General features: G+C 54.5%; 1 protein-coding gene across 1 annotated transcript in view; it reads left to right on the forward strand.

Annotated features, from left to right (window-relative positions):
* SND1 (staphylococcal nuclease and tudor domain containing 1) overlaps nucleotides 1-15874 on the forward strand; it is a 440010-nt gene extending 424136 nt beyond the window's left edge. The window contains exons 18-24 of the mRNA XM_003261285.3: nucleotides 4661-4802; nucleotides 8004-8127; nucleotides 8990-9059; nucleotides 10224-10337; nucleotides 12755-12958; nucleotides 15109-15153; nucleotides 15265-15874. Coding sequence (XP_003261333.1) covers nucleotides 4661-4802; nucleotides 8004-8127; nucleotides 8990-9059; nucleotides 10224-10337; nucleotides 12755-12958; nucleotides 15109-15153; nucleotides 15265-15330 — 765 coding nt within the window. The 3' untranslated portion in view covers nucleotides 15331-15874. The remainder of the gene's footprint in view (nucleotides 1-4660; nucleotides 4803-8003; nucleotides 8128-8989; nucleotides 9060-10223; nucleotides 10338-12754; nucleotides 12959-15108; nucleotides 15154-15264) is intronic.
* The last annotated feature ends 1459 nt before the right edge of the window (nucleotides 15875-17333 follow it).

Raw genomic sequence — 17333 nt, forward strand, 5'->3', positions numbered from 1 at the left:
GGATGCAGGAATGTTTGTACCTGTAGCTAACCAAGGAAAGGTAATGCTGAGAGGTTCTGTGAGACCAGGAAGTGCAGAAGGCTTTAGGGAGTGTGATTATGTGTGCGTGCATTCGTGAGTGTGTCTGGGGGAACCTGAGAATGCTGGTTTCCCAGCTACGAGTGCTTAACTGCCTCCCTGCTGAGTATAATTCCTCCCTGTGCCCTGTGGATGCCTCCTCAGTGAAGAGGCTGATAGGGCCCTCTACTTCCTTGGCAGGAGGTAACCCCCACTTCCTCCTCAGCGGCCCTGGGCAGACCTGAGGACCAAGGAGGGAACCACAGATGGCAGATGCCTGTCCCCCATCCTTAACCCCACCTCACCCACATGCTCAGCAGGGCCCTGCACAGGGCTGGATTGGCCATCGATTGGCTTTTATTGAGCTTGGCTTCCCTGCTGCAGGCCTAAAGACCTCCACCACCTTGGCCTCTTGCCAGCCCCACCCCTAGAGCCTTACAAGCAGCAATGTTAAACAGGATTTAGAAAGGAAAGACTCCAGCCAGTGGATTCTCAGTCCACAGTCCCCATCACCTGCCAAGAGAAGGACCTGGGCCTCCCTGAGGAGGAAATGCAGGGAAGAGAGAGGGCCAGGGCGGGGAGAGGACAGGAGAGACAGCCTCCATTCCTGACCTGCCTGGTCTGTGCCTGGCTTGATGGGCTCTTTCCCTCAGGGTGGCCGCAGCAACAGAACACAGGGAGCCCCAGAGTATAGAGGGGACCCGAGCAAGACAGGAACTTGCATGGCAGAGCAGCCTGGAGCAGATGAATAGGCAGGAGGGGCCTCCATCCACCTTTCCCAGTCTTGCTCTGTAGCCGGGGCCATTGGGGGTGCCAGCAGTGCCCTGCCATGGGCAGAGCCCCACCCTGGCCTTGGCCTGGAGAGACACTTTCCCCACCTGACCACAAACCCTGCCATCAGTCAGCTGGGACAGCCTCTCCACAATAGCAAGCTTAGTAACAGCCTCTCCACGTGCTTAAAGGTGGTCCATGAGCAAGGGCAGACTGTCCTGTGGTTGGCTCTCCCAGCATTCCTGGGCCCTGCTGCTTAGGTCAAGCTCAGGACCCCTGTCCTCTGCCCAGCTCTTTGGCCATAGAGGCTCTTCCCCAGCTCCTCCATCTTTCAAGAGTCTGGGGTAGAGCCATACAGCACTAATTTTCTGTGTCTGGGTGTACAACTACTGTTCCTTCTGGAGTTTTCCTTGTCATCTCCTCAGAGGTCCAGGAAGAGGAGCATCTACAATGGGGATTCCCAGAAACCAGCTTCTTGTGGGAAATCTGAGCTGTGAGGGGCTGAGGATGGCTGTGGAAAGTGGCTGGGTCTGGCAGGTTTCTTGCCAGTGAGCGTGTCTCCTCCATGCACCCTGGCTCTGCAGAAGGGCAGCCTGAGCTAAATGCACCCTTGTTCTAAGGATGGGGACAAGGGCAACCACACCTGTCCCAGCTGACTGACTCCTTCCCACCAAGGGGCCACCTGGCCAGCCTGCATGGACCAGCTTGCCCGTGTGGCTGCAAGTCCCAAGGAACAACTCGTCACCTCCATCCCCACAGGGAAAGAGGGAACCGTCATGGCTGCACTGCCTGAAGGGCCAAAGGTCAGCCTCTCCTAGAAACAGAGTTCCTTTATCTGAGGAGGCAGCTGTCTCTCTCCTACCCTCTAGATGCTTCTTAGCAACCTCGAGTGCCAGCCACTTTTTGTATGGAGACACCTTGCTTCTGCTGTCTTCTCAATTCAGGTGGCAGTGTGCACTGCCCCACCCACCACGAAGTGAGCTGTGGCACCTTGTCACAGGACTGGCCCTAGTGCTGGGGGCTGAGGGCCATCCCCAGGGCTTTGGTTTGCATCTTCCGTGACCTCATGCCTGCTGCCCACCTGAACCTGCTGGGAAAGAAGCTCCACCCCACTCTCCCCAAGGAGGAGACCTGGTGCTGTCGCCCAAGGCACTTTACTTGAGGAGTCTTTAGCAGTTTCTGCTTTCACGCTGTCAGTGTGTTCCCAATTCATCAACACTGCTGAGGGGCCGCCTTCCCCCACAGCCAAAGGAGCAGGGTGGGGCTAGGATGGGAGCCCTCAACAGCTTGCAGGCTCAGGGGCCACGGCCCACTCAGGAACCAGGACAGAATGCCAGTGTCTGTTAACAAGCTCAGTGCTGGGAAAGGAGGGAGCTAGCAGGAAGAGGGAAGAGCCCCTGAATGGGATGCAGAGCAGAGGACGTGCTGAGGGATTCGGGACTGCAGGGGTGCCTGCTGGTAGGAATGAGGGGGCAGACTCCTGGGTCAGGAGGGCTCCATCCCAGCTCACTTAGGGTAGTGCTGACAGTCTCGTCTCTGAGGCTGAGTGAGTCCCACTGATCCTCAGAGCTGCAAGGGTCCCAGAAGGGCTGGGAGCCCAGGTGTCAATAGGAGTGACTGGCTAAGTAGATACCAGGGAAGTTCCAGCTCCGGAGGCCCAGGGGGAAAGCCTCAGGCCCATCAGGACATAGGCTTGGCCTCAGAAGCATTTATGGCTATCCCCTGGCCCTTTCACAGGGAAGCCCACAAGCTAGAGACCCACTTCCCCACATGGGCAGCGAGGCTCTTGAGGGATTAGGGCCTCTGTCCTGACTAGAGGCAAAGCTGTGGGTTAAAGTCCTGCTGCATGCCTCCTCCCCTCTGGCCAGCCAGGGCATAGGGGACTAGAAGCAGCAGCGTGTACAGAGGTCTCTGGTGATGGGGACAGGTGTTAGGGTATCGGGAGCCTGGAAGGTGAGAAGGGGTCAGGAGCTATTTGGGTAGGAGGCCAGAGCCCCATACCAGGGGCCCACAAGCCCAGCCATAGAAGGCACTGCTTGATGTAGGATGGTGGAAAGCTTGGGCCTGGGAGATGTCTCAGTCATTCCCCCATAGCCGCTCCTTCTAGTGGAAGAACACACGCTCAGGCCGCGTTAAAGGAAGAAATGTGGAGTCTGGGTTGACCCAAGGTGGTTCCAGAATTCCAGCATTCCTGCCCTTCTGCTGTGTCCTGAAGCTCCTGAGGAATCTGCATTTCAGCTGAGAGAGAAGAAAAGGGGACCCAGAAAAGTTTGACCAATGTCAAATGGCAAGTTCAAAAACAACAGGGACATGAGGCCTCATCTCCCTCCCCACCCCCCACCAACAAACAGCTTTTTCCTCCTGGTTGGTGGTGTTTTCTCAGGGATACCTAGTCAATGCCAAAATGCCCCTGGAAGAGCTCTAGTGCCAGGCTGCCTATGTTTGAATCTTGATTTCACTACTTCTAGCTGCAAGCCTGTGTACCTCAGTTTTCCCATTTGTAAAACAGGGATAATACCAAGACCTACTCAAAGGGTTGTTGTAAGGACTAAATGAATTAATATTTGGAGAATGTTTAGAATGGTACCTGGCATCTAATAAGCACAGAAGTTTTGGGCAAATACTTTTAATCATCCTTATTCCTGTGTGTGTCTGTGGGACCCCACGCGTGATCCAGTCTCTGCACTCTCCCACCCACCCTTCCTGCTGCTCAGCTGGAAAGCTACCTCCCTCCCCTGCTCTGACAGACCTCACCATTTGGATAATCTCCTGGCTACAGGATTGGACTTGACATGCTGTCACGTCGAATCAGCTTCTGAGCCACTGCAGCCCTGACAGCACAGGGCTTGGGGAAGGAAGGGAGAGAGGGAAGGGTGGAGAGCGCATGGCCCAGCTTCTGAGCTGAGGTCAGAGCAACCTGCTGGAGGTGAAGAGGATGGAGAACGGGAAAGTTGCTGAGCAGAAGTGTTCTTGGTGAGCTCTTCCCCAGCCTAGGGCTGTGGTTTGGACTGCCTCAGGAGTGCCAGGGGCCCTGTGACAGCAGGAGGTCCTGCAGAATTCAGAGGTGCCCTGCAGAGTGCCACAGGGAAGGGAGATGGGGAGCCGGAGCAAGAGAGGTGCGGGTGTGAGGAGCCCAGAGCCAGAGTTCATGAAAGCAGGGCTGTCACACTCGGACGTGCATGAGATAGCCTGGGAGTCTGGTTTTGCTCTTTTTTTCTCTCTGGGATGCTCAGAACAGATTGTAATTTAGTAGGCCTGGGGTAGGATCCGGGGCCTGCATTTTTAATAAATTCCCCTGTTGGTTCTGATGCCTGCCAGAATTTGAGAACTGCTAGATCAGGACTTTAGAGAACCCACCTTTCCCCTCCGAGATAGAGGGCTTCAGGGGCTCAGCCTGGTGTGAATCGAGTGCCCCACAGTCACTCACCCAGGGCCGATCCCATTTGCCCAAAACCCCTTTCCCAGTGTCTTTTTTTTTTTCTTTTTTGAGACGGAGTCTTGCACTGTCGCCCGGGCTGGAGTGCAGTGGCATGATCTCGGCTCACTGCAACTTGTGCCTCCCAGGTTCAAGCGATTCTCCTGTCTCAGCCTCCCAAGTAGCTGGGATTACAGGTGCCCACCACCGCACCCAGCTTATTTTTTGTATTTTTAGTAGAGATAGGGTTTCACCATATTGGCCAGTCTGGTCTTGAACTCCTGACCTCATGATCCACCCGCCTCGGCCTCCCAAAATGCTAGGATTACAGGCATGAGCCACCACGCCTGGCCTCCCAGTGTCTTTTATGACTTCACTTCCTCACCCTCCTCTCACCTCTGCCGACTGAACATGCAGGTCTGGGCCCACTATGAGGAGCAGCCCGTGGAGGAGGTGATGCCAGTGCTGGAGGAGAAGGAGCGATCCGCCAGCTACAAGCCCGTGTTTGTGACCGAGATCACTGATGACCTGCACTTCTACGTGCAGGATGTGGAGACCGGTGAGTGCTCAGGCCGCTGGCTCATGGTTCCTGGCTTGGTCCAGCTGGCGCTGCCTGGGGGTAGGGGGCCTCTGCCCAGTGGGTGGGAGGAACAATGCCTAAGCAGTCCAGGAGCCTCCCCTGAAGAGCTCACGTTGCCGCCCCTGTCTCCCTGCCTTGTCCCACTGCTCCTCTGGGCTTGGAGTTACTTCAGGAACCTTCACATGAGCCCTGGCGTGGGCTCAGGCATGGGGGTGCTGCCGGACAGGTCCTCTGGATGCAGGTGAGATAATCAGGTTTGTCTGGGTGTAGCTCTAAGTCTCTTAGGTGATTGTTTATTCCCACACACCCCTGGCTATGCTGGGCAGGAGGATTTGTAGCCCCCAGAGTCAGGTACTGCTCAGCCCTTTCCCTCTGGGGGAGCAAGGAGTGGTGCTGGGTTTGTCTCTGCTGGGATTTCTCCTTCTCTTGAGGTTAACATAGCCCTGAGTGATAGCCAGTTTCCATGGAAACAGGCAGCGCTCTAGGGGAAGACATCCCCGGGCAGTCTCTGAAGGACCTTCTCCTCCTTCCATCCTGAGTGGTGTGCACTGTGGCCAGGGTCCCCTAGGCAGAGACCTGGGGTTTCTAGAGGCCAAAGGGCAGGAGAGAGCTCTGGCAGCCACTAGCCCAACTCCACCTCCACCCACTTACGCTTTCCACCCTGACCTCCCTTTTCTCATGGCCACCCTGTGCAGGGAAACAGTTGAGTTTGGAGCAGAAGGAAAAGCTCTTAGAGCTGCCTCTGGGTCCCAGGAAACAAATCATGGTGGGCAGAGGGGGCTGGAAATGTCAGCAGCACTTGGGTAGTCCCCTAGATGGCAGGACACAGCTCTGCCGAGCCTCCTCAGCCCACCCCAGGCCCACTCCAGCCCCATCTCAGCCACTTCCCTCTAATGCTATTTCCCAGGCAGCTGCCTTTGTGACAGTGTCATTTCACCAGGAAAAACTTGACCATTCCTGGCCCTGGGCTGGCTGTGCATGAAAAGGAAAAACGTGAAGGGGAGGGGTAGAGATGGAGCCGATGAGCCTTCGGGATTAGGTTCTCTTGAGGTCAGCCACAGTCCTGCTGAAAGCTGCTCCAGCAGTTGCCTGAATGAACCCGGGTGGTGGCCAGCCTCTAGGGCTGGGTCATGTCACAGGGAAGGAGTCTTGTAGTGGCGGTCTAGGTAGGAACAAGAGCTATTCCTGGGCAGAGGAAGCACCCCAAAATCCCTGCCAGCCCCCCGGAGAACTTGAGCAAAAGGATGCCATCACTCCCAGGCAGGCTCCACTCAGCCTCTGGGTCCTGCTGGGGAAGACCCGTCTTGACTCAGAACAAGCCCCCGAAGTCTTAGCAGAAATCTGAGGCAGAAAACATGAGAAAAGAGAAAACCGCGTGTCCTTAGAATGCTGGAAGAGAAGGGAGTGAGGCCCTTCCTGGCAGGCCACCTGGGGATTTGTGGTGGGCTCCAGAGAGGAAGGCCCCTGCCCTCTGGTGGCTCCATGGTATCCATGGAGATAAACCTCAGGATCCACAGCCCCCCTCTGCTGAAACCTTTCATCCCCTCTCGGGGGGCATCCTCTCACCCTGTCTCCCTTCTTTCGATTAAAGTCTGTCTTCAAGAAGGATCTGACGAAAACATTGCCATTAGCTGCAAATGACCAGTGAGGCTCTGTGAGGACCTCCCAGAGGGCTTTGCCTGTTGGCAGGAGGCAAAGTCCTGCTTCTGTTGCCTTGGAGCAAAAAAATGAAAGTAGACCAAGTTAGGGAGGAAGCTGTCTGTCAAGGCTTCTTAACCGCTGGAATTTCAGTCTATGGCAAGGAGCACTGTCTAAGGAGAATTATAGCGGGCTGACCACTGGGTAGGGAGAGGGGCAGCTGCTACCTTCAGGCCTCTGTCGTGCAGATGCAGGACCAGTGGCCTCTGCAGCAGCCTAAGAGTGGACATACATCCCTGCATGCTTATGCAGAGTTTATTTTCAATGCAGCTAAATTATTAAGCACCCTGCAAGCATTGGGGATTCTACCAGGCTTTGTGCAAGTAAACAGAAAGAAGTGAGCTATGCTCTATGCCCTGAAGGAGCTCACAGTGTAGTAGCAGGGAACTTATAAGGCTGACTGTGGCAAGTGTAACAACAGACATATGTTGCGCCCTCCTTACAGCACTGCCTTGGGCCCTGAAGATAAAGAGATGAGTCCCACACTTAGACTACACATCCATAGTCACCCTCCTTGCTTCTGAGAGGGAAGGGGCAAAAAAGGTCTGAGACTGAGCTAGAATCAGGGCCAGAGGGGAGAGAAAAGGGGAAGCCACAGGGGACTGATGCCTCCCAGAGTCAGGGTGGGAGGATTCTACAAGGAGCCAGGGAGAAAAACTGAGTAGGCCCTGGGTGTTGCCAAAACAGGCAAAAGCAGCAGATAAGCAGCAGGACCACTGACCCAAGCTCAGAGTGCTTAGGGAAAGACAAGGCAGGGAATCCCTCCTCCAGTGGAGCAGGGGCCCTGAGTAGCAGGGTGGGACAGTAGAGCCCCAGCCCAGCAGCACTGGAAGTCCTGTTCAGCATGTATCTTGCAGGGTGACAAGGGTCAGAGGGGCCAAGTTTGTATAATACTGAGGCTGTAGGCCCTGATCCAAGAATTCCTCCCCCATCTTCCATGGCTTCAATTCTGGGGCCTTTTCCACGGTGGTGTGGGGCCCATCCTTCATCTCTACTTTTGCCCCCTGGGAGGCAGTGGACAGTGGCTTCTGTCAGTTACCACCTCTGTGGCCCAGGCCAGGAGCTGGCCTTGCAGGAGTGGGGTACGGGCTGGCCAGCTCTCACCCTGAAGGAGGCTGTTTGGCGTTGTCCTTGCTCCCTGTCTCCTTGCTTTCTCCACCTCCTTAATCAAAGCTCAGGCACATCCCAAGGGCTCCCACACCCTGGGCCAGCAGACTGGAGAGCTGAGATGGCAAGGCTGTGTGTGCCTTTAAGGCCCAATGTGTCAGCAAGTCACCAGTCCCACTTCTGAAGGCAGATGGCATGAAACCTCTGGACTGAGGACCAAGAGGGCTTCCCCACATGTGTTGGGGACAGAGCCAGTGCTGCAGTGCCCCCCAGAATTTTACATTGAGCCCCCTCCCCAACCCCTCCCAGAAAAACCCTATTGAGCCGTCGAGAAACCCAGGACCCAGGTCTCACTGTCCTCTTCCTCCCTGGCAGGCACCCAGTTGGAGAAGCTGATGGAGAACATGCGCAATGACATTGCCAGTCACCCCCCTGTAGAGGGCTCCTATGCCCCCCGCAGGGGAGAATTCTGCATTGCCAAATTTGTAGATGGAGAATGGTAAGCCACTAGGAAAAGCAAGGCAGAGTCTTGAGCAGGAACGATAGCAGGGCTGTCCTCAGGCCTCGGGCGTTGCCTTAGCAGTCTGGTTTCCCCAGCTGGTTAATGATGGCCCCCAGCAGCTCTCCTGGGTGTCCGTCTTCATTGCCCACAGCCCATCTGGGGCCTCGCTCTGGCCTATGCGCCCCTGCAGTCCAGCCAAACAGAGTGGCTCCTTCCTTCTCTCCTGGGGGATTCCAGGGTGGGAGCCCTGGCTGGCTGGCTGGCTGGCTGGCCAGCCAGGCTGTCCAGCACACCCCTCACCCCACCCAGGAAGAATGATGTTACAGGGGGCTGAGGTAGAGGCTGGGCCACAGTAAGCCTAGACCAGCTGCCCGACCCTCTTCCCCGGCTGTCTAGGACATGAGCAGCAGTGCTCACAGGCCAGAAGAAGGTCGCTGATGTGTAATCTACCAAGGGAGGGCCCATGGTCTTCCCAGGGTGACGAAGTGACTTGGATGTGTTCCCTGCTGCGGCCTCCCAGACAGATCTGCTGGCTAATTACAGCTGCTGTTTAGTGCACTGGGTTTAAACAGCAGACATCAATCTAGTCATTAGTCTTGTTGCTTTATGCCCCAAGGACACATTAATCTGCTCCACATGCTCCTTTCTCCCTCTTCTGCTCCCAGCTATGCTCTGATTCCATTAGGTGGTGGCCACAGTGCCCGAGGCTGGGCCTAGATGGAGTGCAGTAACTGTCCCCTGTGACACCCGTTGAACCCAGGCAGGGAGATGCTGTGCCCCTGCCCCGCCATTGCTGAGACTCTGGGAGCCCAGACTCCTCAGGGCTGTCTCTTGAGCTCTGCCCATGATGCCATTGCAGGTACCGTGCCCGAGTAGAGAAAGTCGAGTCTCCTGCCAAAATACATGTCTTCTACATTGACTACGGCAACGTGAGTGTTGGGGACCAGGGTGTTGGAGGGGATATCAAACACAGCAGCCCCCGGGTCAAATCCATCTGATCTCTCCAAGGTCCCTCTAAGCTTACCGAGAGAACAATGAGCATTGGGGCATCTCTGCTGTGCGTGTAACAGGCCAGGCCCCCTCAGTGACCTGGCAGAACTGGGGTCTATGACCAGTGGCTGCAAGCACTGATAGGTCCTGCATCCAGACCCCATGGATGAGTGTCCAGCCACACCCACAGTTCCTCTTCTGCCTGAGGTCTCTGCAGAATGGGGGCAGGGCCTCTGTAGCACATGGAGGGCCTTTACACCCACAGTTCCTGGTGTTAAACTGGGTGTTTGTTCTATGCGCTAATCCCCGGCACATCCCCAAACTCAGGCTTGCTGGGAAGGGGCAGTCACAAGGTGACAGTGACTGACTGGCACCCTTGGGAGAAAAGTCTCTCTGGCTGGGCCTGGGAGTCTGTTGACAACTCCTGGGAGATTCTCTTGAGCAACAGCAGCGAGCTGGTGAGAAAGCTGTCGTTCAGGAGGGTGACGCTCCTGAGTCATGGCTCTGCGTGTCTGCATACCTCCCATGCCTTCCTCAAGTACTAGGACTGAGGATCTGTTAGTAGAGAGCCCAGAGTTGGGCCGTGCTCCCAACCCATCTCCTGGGAATACACAAAGGAAGAGCTCCTGCCAGACAAGGGTGAACCCAGACGCCTGGGCCGGAACCACAGGCAGGCCCGGTGACCACAGGGATACTTGTCTTGGTGTGCTCACCTAGCCAGCAGCTGGAGCACCTCCTGGTCTGTGGGAACGTAGTCAGGGAACCCATGTCACAGACAGAAGGGCATTGGGAGGAAATGGAAAAGCGATTAGAGTCCAGTTATACTGTGATTGTTTTCATGGGAACCACTAGGTGTGCCAGCACCAGGCCCAGAGTGAGGGTAGAGCCACAGCTCCCCATCTACTGCTGGACCAGCAGAGCACATTCTCCCCAGGCTTCACCCACTGGGGAGCCTTTGTATGTTGCAAAGTGGAACCAAGTCATGGGATGAACAGGGTGGCCCAGAGTTAGCATTCCCAGAGGCCTGGCCACAGAGAGCTGTCCTGTGAGAGAGCAAGGGGGCAGCGAGTATGTGACATGTTGGCCTGCTGCTTCCTCTGCAGAGAGAAGTCCTGCCATCCACCCGCCTGGGTACCCTACCACCTGCCTTCAGCACTCGGGTGCTGCCAGCTCAAGCCACGGAGTATGCCTTCGCCTTCATCCAGGTGCCCCAAGATGTGAGTCTGGAGTCTTCCTTCTTCCAAAGGGGACTGTCCACTGACACTTAGCCGCTGCTGCAGCCCTCATGGGCTGACAGGAGAAGATGGAAACTATGACGGTCTCTTAGTAATAGTACTTAAGAGATGGGAAGTTGAGGAAGATGCCACTGAGGAGGTAGTATTAGAGCATTCCAGCTAGTTCATAGAAGCAGGTAGGCCAGGGTGCATTTGGACAAAGACTAGACCACCACAGCTGGATCCCAGGGGGCTTTTGGGCAGTGGCAGGAGGTGAGACGGGAAAGGCCTTGGTGTCGTGGGCTTGTCTACCCTGGCAAGGAGTTTATTCTTTGTGCTGTATAGGCAGGAGGAATGTGGCACCATTTCTAGGAAAAGTGTGACATGGTCCAGTGTGTTTCTGAAAGTTAGTTCTGATGGCACAGTGAACAGAGGGACTAGAAGGAATGGGTGGGAGACAACTGTAACAGTCCAGGCTAGAGACGAAGGTGGTGCTGGGTTTCTTAGGTGTGGATGTGTTGCTGTTGGCCAAGAAGAATGAGAAGGAGCGAATTTGGGCAGTGGGACCTCCAGGCAGCCTTACAGTTTTCAGTTGGGGAGTGAGATGAGACCTGGAATTTATGGGTCTGTGTAGTTAAAACCATGCGGTGTACAAGATTGCCCAGATTGAGTATGTGGAAGGTGTGATGGGGAGGAGAGAGAGTGTTAGGAAGTGCTGGGGTCCTGCCACCTGAGAACAGGAGCCCAGAGGCAGCATATGCAGCCAGAAAGGAGAGAACCCATGCTGAGGGTCATGGATACCCTCTATCCCCAGAAACAGAAAGCCAGTCTACAATGTCCAGATCCCCCGGGAGCTCAGGCAGGTTGAGGCTTCCCAGGGGCTGCCCTTGGCTTCAGCTTTGAGAAGGTGCCTGGTACCTGGAGTGAGAGCTGCGTGAACACCATGGTTGGCACTGTCACCAGATAAAGGGTGCAAATGAAGAATAAGCAAATTTACTCTCTACCTTTTCACAAAGTTGCTGAAGGTCAGGAGAGATGCAACAGACAATGCTGAAGGCAAGTATCACAAAACAGGTCGGTGAAGACAGACATGTGGAGTCAGGTGCAGTGGCTCACACCTGGAATCCCAGCGTAGGAGGCCAAGCAAGGAGGATTGCTTGAGCCCAGGAGTTCAAAACCACCCTGGGCAATACAGCAAGCCCCTGTCTCTAAAAAAAAAAAAATTAGCTGTGTGTGATGGCACACGCCTGTAGTCCCAGCTAGTCCCAGCTATTCAGGAGACTGCGGTGAGAGGATTGCTCGAGCCCACAAGTTCAAGGTTGCAGTGAGATGATGGCACCACTGCACTCTGGCCAGTCCCTATCTCTCTCTTTTTTTTTTTTTTTTTTTTTTTTAGATGAATTCTTGCTTTGTCGCCCAGGCTGGAGTGCAGTGGCACAATCTCAGCTCACTGCAACCTCTCCCTCCCAGGTTGAATCGATTTTCCCACCTCAGCCTTCCGAGTAGCTGGGATTACAAGTGCCCGCCACCACGCCCAGCTAATTTTTGTATTTTCAGTAGAGACAGGGTTTTACCATGTTGGCCAGGCTAGTCTTGAACTCCTGACCTCAGGTGATCCACCCACCTCGGCCTCCCAAAGTACTGGGATTACAGGCATGAGCCACCACACCTGGCCTAGTCCCTGTCTCTTAAAAAAGAAAAAAAAAAGACAGAGACACAGGATGTCATGGGCTTAGTGCACTGGAGCAAGGTCCTGCTGGAGGTAGGAAGTGAAAGGGCACCAAGTGTAGGTGAGCTTTGAGTGGGAAGAAGTCACTTTTCCTCGGAGACACAGGGCAGGTGGGTGGGAGCACAGGGTAGGAAAGAAAGGGGTCACTTGCAAATAGTCTCTGGCTGAGGGCAAGGAAAAGAAAAGAAAAGGGGAAGGCTTCCTATCCAGAGCCTGTTTCTGCCTCACTAGGGTTCTTTCTGGTTTGTGTTTTTTGTTTTTTTGGGGGTTTTTTTGAGGCCGAGTCTCACTCTGTCACCCAGGCTGGAGTGCAGTGGCGCAATCTCGGCTCACTGCATTCTCCGCCTCCTAGCTTCAAGCGATTCTCATGCCGCAGTTTCACAAGTAGCTGGGATTATAGGCATGCACCCCATGCCCAGCTGATTTTTGTGTTTTTGGTAGAGATGGGGTTTCACTGTGTTGGCCAGGCTGGTCGCCAACTCCTGGCCTCAAGGGGTCCACCCACCTCAGCCTCCCAAAGTGCTGGGATTATAGGCGTGAGCCACTGTGCCTGGCCAACCTCACTAGGGTTCTCTGGGAAGTAAATTACAGGCCCCTGCTAGCCAGACTTTTTTGGGAGTCCATGGACAGGAGCTGGGGCCCAAGTGGTTGTTCTCTGGCTTGCTCTGACCTGAGTGTGTCTCTGCTCCAGGATGATGCCCGCACGGACGCCGTGGACAGCGTGGTTCGGGATATCCAGAACACTCAGTGCCTGCTCAACGTGGAACACCTGAGTGCCGGCTGCCCCCATGTCACCCTGCAGTTTGCAGATTCCAAGGGCGATGTGGGGCTGGGCTTGGTGAAGGAGGGGCTGGTCATGGTGGAGGTGCGCAAGGAGAAACAGTTCCAGAAAGTGGTATGTGATATGGAGAGGTGGCCCCAGCATTGCGCCACCACCCTCACAGAGAAAGGGAGTGTTCCACAAGCCAGGAAGGGAGCAGGGAATCCACCATCCTGCTGTTCCTGCTGGGGAAAGATAATGGATTTGGGTTTGTTGGCATTTTTTTGTTTTTGTTTTAAAGCTAATTACATCCCAAATTAATTGGCTGCGGGTTTGGCTGAGAATGCAGCTGCAAACTAGAGCGGAAAGCTTCCCTCCCCACGTACCCCCAGGTGACAGGCGAGAAAGCTTTGCCAGGGGCGATGTGGAGAGGGTCAAGGCCTGTCCCTCCCGCTCTCCCAGTTTCACTCTCCAACAGACAACTTCCAAGTCAATAACCAACTCCTAACACCCAGTGCCACCCCGAGCCGGAGGTGTCGAGGAGGCAGCACCAAAGGGCCCAGAAAGACTCTGCCACACAACCCTCTGGCTATCTGGAAAGCCCCTTGGACTTGGAGTCCTGCTTCCACCGTTCTGAGAGGAGAAGCCAGCCTCGTGAGCCCCATCTCCCTGCTTGTGAAGTGAGGGGAGCACTAGCCGCCTTGCCACTTCTCAGGGCTGATCGTGACAATCAGTGCGCTCGTACCTGGGAAACAGCTTGCACTGCGCAGCCTTTGGTGATTAGCTTTGGGCTCTGGATACAAGGCAGCCCCTTCCACCCAACAGTATACATTTCTGAGTCCCTCTCTACCCTCTCACCAAGCAGCCACTGAGGCCCTATTGCAGACCAGCCCTGCTTCCTAGCTGGGCTGAATCAGCGAACCATCCAAGAGGGCCGGACTTGGGGACGCTCAGGCCCCCCACAGAGCTGCTGTCTCCCGGCAGAAAGTGATGAGAGGGCAGCAGGATGTGGCCAGCTTCTCCCTATGTTCCCTCAGAGACAGGGGCAAGAAAGGCGGGGCATGAAAACCAAACACTTTCCTCCTCTTCATCTCTCTTTCATTTGCCCACTGCTCTCCCTTCTCCCAGCCCTCCTGGCCTTTCCTCTCTCCCCACCGCACCGCAAGCCCACATAATGTGTTGGTGGCTGTGCAGGTTGATGACTCACTAGAACAAGACACCCCTGTGGACTGCCACTGTGTCTCAAGAGAAGCCCGACCCCTAACCTCTCTGGATAGACCCCCACTTTCCTTAGGAGATGGCTCCTAGGAGGTCAGCTTCAGCCTCCCTATAGAATTGGAGATCTTAATGTACCCCCATATGAAACTGCCCATAATGCCTCTGCTATCTAGAAAATTCCTTCTGCCGCAGTCCCTGAGATAAACACCTAACATGTTCATTTATTTATTCATTCTATCAGCAGACATTTATTGAGGGCCTACAGTATATCAGTGAGGAAGAGATAGCACCCCTGCCCTGAGAAGCTTACATTCAAGCATGAGGAGACAACAATTACAATGAACATAATAAGTAAATTAAATAGGATATTAGAAGATGATAACCGCAGTGAAAAAAATAGAAGTGGAATCCAAGGAGTCAGGAATGGGAGGGGAAGGTTGTATTTGTATTGCTCTTGTTTGGTTTGGTTTCTTTTGAGACCAGGTCTGGAGTACAATGATGCAGTGCCGGAATCTCGGCTCACTATAGCCTTCAACTCCCTGGCCCAAGTGATCCTCCCACCTCAGCCTGCCAAGTACTGAGACTACAGGCATGCATGGGCCACCATGCCTGGCTAAATTTTTTTATTTTTTTCATAGAGATGGGGTCAGCCTGGTCTTGAACTCCTGGGCGCAAGTGATCCTCCTGCCTTGGCCTCCCAAAGTGCTGCAATTATAGGCATGAGCCACCACACCTGGTCTAGGTTGTAATTTTAAATGGGGTTGCCCGAGACCTCATTAAGAAGGAGATACTTTAATCGCAGACCTGAAACAGGTGGGAGAGGTAGCCAGGAGGACGTGACCGGAGGAGCGTTCCAGGCAGACGGAAGAGCTAGTGCAAAGAGTTAAGGGAAAAGCCAGGAGACTAATGTGATTGTGTTTTGCCTTTTACTCTGAGGGAACTAAGGCTCCATTGGACAGGCTTGAGCAAGGGAGGGCTCTGGCGCTGACCTAAGCATTCTGCAGGGTCCTGCTGGCTGATATTTGAGGGCAACTCTGACCACTCCCTTTCCTCTCTCGTCCCTCCAGATCACAGAATACCTGAATGCCCAAGAGTCAGCCAAGAGCGCCAGGGTGAGTTCTTGCCTTGGGGGCCCCCAGAGGGTACCGAGTTGAGGGGTTTGGCCCTCTGAGTTCCGGTGGGTCCCGTATCCCTGAAGAGCTATTGTCTGTTTTTTCTTACAGCTGAACCTGTGGCGCTATGGAGACTTTCGAGCTGATGATGCAGATGAATTTGGCTACAGCCGCTAAGGAGGGAATCGGATTTGGCCCCCAGCCCCGCTCACGCCAGTCCCTCTTCCTCTGCCAGGAGGGTGTTTTCAACTCCAAACCCCAGAGAGGGGTTGTAGATTGGGTCCAGCTTTGCTTCAGTGTGTGGAAATGTCTCGTAGGGTGGCATTGGGGCTGTCGGCGGGGGGACCCCAAGGCTTTCTGGGGCAGACCCTTGTCCTCTGGGATGACGGGCACTGCTATCCACAGTCTCTGCCAGTTGGTTTTATTTGGAGGTTTGTGGTTTTTTTTTAAAAAAAAAGTCCTCAAATCAGGAAGAAACATCAAAGACTATGTCCTAGTGGGGGGAGTAATCCTAACACCCAGGCCAGCCGCCAGCTGGCACCTGCCTCTATCGCAGACTGCCCTCCGCCCAGCTCTCTGTCCAACTGTTGATTATGTGATTTTTCTGATACGTCCATTCTCAAATGCCAGTGTGTTCACATCTTTGCCCTGGCCAGCCCATTCTGTATTTAAAGCTTTTGAGGCCCAATAAAATAGTACGTGCTGTCTGCAGCCCTTATTGGTCACAGTGTGGTCCAGAGCATGGAGTCTTGGCAGCTTCAGCCAGGAGGAGACCTGGACACTTGAATGACCCCCAAGATAGTCATCCAAATGCCTGGACATTCTCCCTAAAAATAGAGCCAGATGGGGAAAGCAAGGCAGATCTTCAGAGTCTGAGCAAGCAACTCCTGGACCCAGAGGGCACTGCTTGGCACCATGGCCATCATGCAGGAGGCTACAGGTCTTATTTGACTTACTGCACATGGCTGTTTTCCAGGACCTTAGAGAGTTACAGCAGCTTCGCCAGCAACACCCAGGACAGTTTATCCGCTGTGAATTGCTGGGCCTGGCCTTAGGCAGACCCTGCCAGATCCCCAAGAAAGGATTCAAAAGGGAATCAGCTGAGAGAAATGAGGTGATTTCCCTAATTCCTGCTGTGGCTGGGATAGAGTGGATTAGAACGCAGGCCCCCTGGTTCCTCCCTGGAGACCAGAGCTAGGAGGACTGGCTTCTCCAAGAGGGACCCAGGTCCCAGGTCAGAGGCCTGTCTGCTCCAGGTTAGCCATTGCTCATGTCTGACTTGATAAGCTCTCCCCAAAAGTCCTCAGGTAGAACTGGCCCTGGAGCTCAGAATCCTCAGGCTGCATGTAGCCCATGAGGGAGGAGCCATGGTGGTGTGAGGCCAGGAGTCCTGGGGAGAGAAAGTCAAGTGTGAGAGTCACCACTCCCCACGCCCATGGTGTCCAGCGCCTCATTATTCCTCCACTGACGGCATTACCTGTGTGCCCTGCCCCTCCCTGGGACATACTTTGGTAAAACTTGGTGGCACGTCTTTCTGACAGCACCACATCCCACCGACATTCTAATCTGGGGTGATGCTCCAAGATGCCATATAAAATTGACCCTTTGATCTTGGGGGCTACAGGGACAGTCAGTGGAGGTGGTAGGGCCTGGCTGGCCAGATCTCATTCCTCAGCTGGAGGTTCTGCCGTAACACACACTTGTTCTGGCCAGGGCTCTTACGGGGTTCTCATGTGTGCTGCTTATACTCAAGGTGCGCTATAGTTAAGAGAGGTGAGGGTGGGAGGGGCCATGGGGAGAAATGTTGAGTCAGTTCAACTCTAGAAACACTAGTTTCCCTTGGTCCTCTTGGGGACTTACAGTTTCTACTTGCAGCGCCTCCGGCTTAGCTGGCTTATACTGTCTGAATCAGACCCTTTATGGTCCAGTAAACTGTGCTTCCCTTGACTACATGCAGCCCCTTAGGGGGCCCAGGAAGTCAGGAGGGGTGTGGATGATGACTTGGTGTGATTCTCTTCATGCCCACTCCTGGAGAAGCTGTCCTGCCCCAAGCAGAGAAGCACACTCTCACCGTGGTCTCTGATTTTATTTTTATCCATCAAGAAGAGAATGCCCATCTCACTTATTTCTTGACCTCCAAGGTGCTTCTGGTAGGGTGCGACGTGTATTCACAGTGAACA

This window comes from Nomascus leucogenys, chromosome 13 (assembly GCF_006542625.1).
Source record: "Nomascus leucogenys isolate Asia chromosome 13, Asia_NLE_v1, whole genome shotgun sequence".
Taxonomy (NCBI): Eukaryota; Metazoa; Chordata; class Mammalia; order Primates; family Hylobatidae; genus Nomascus; species Nomascus leucogenys.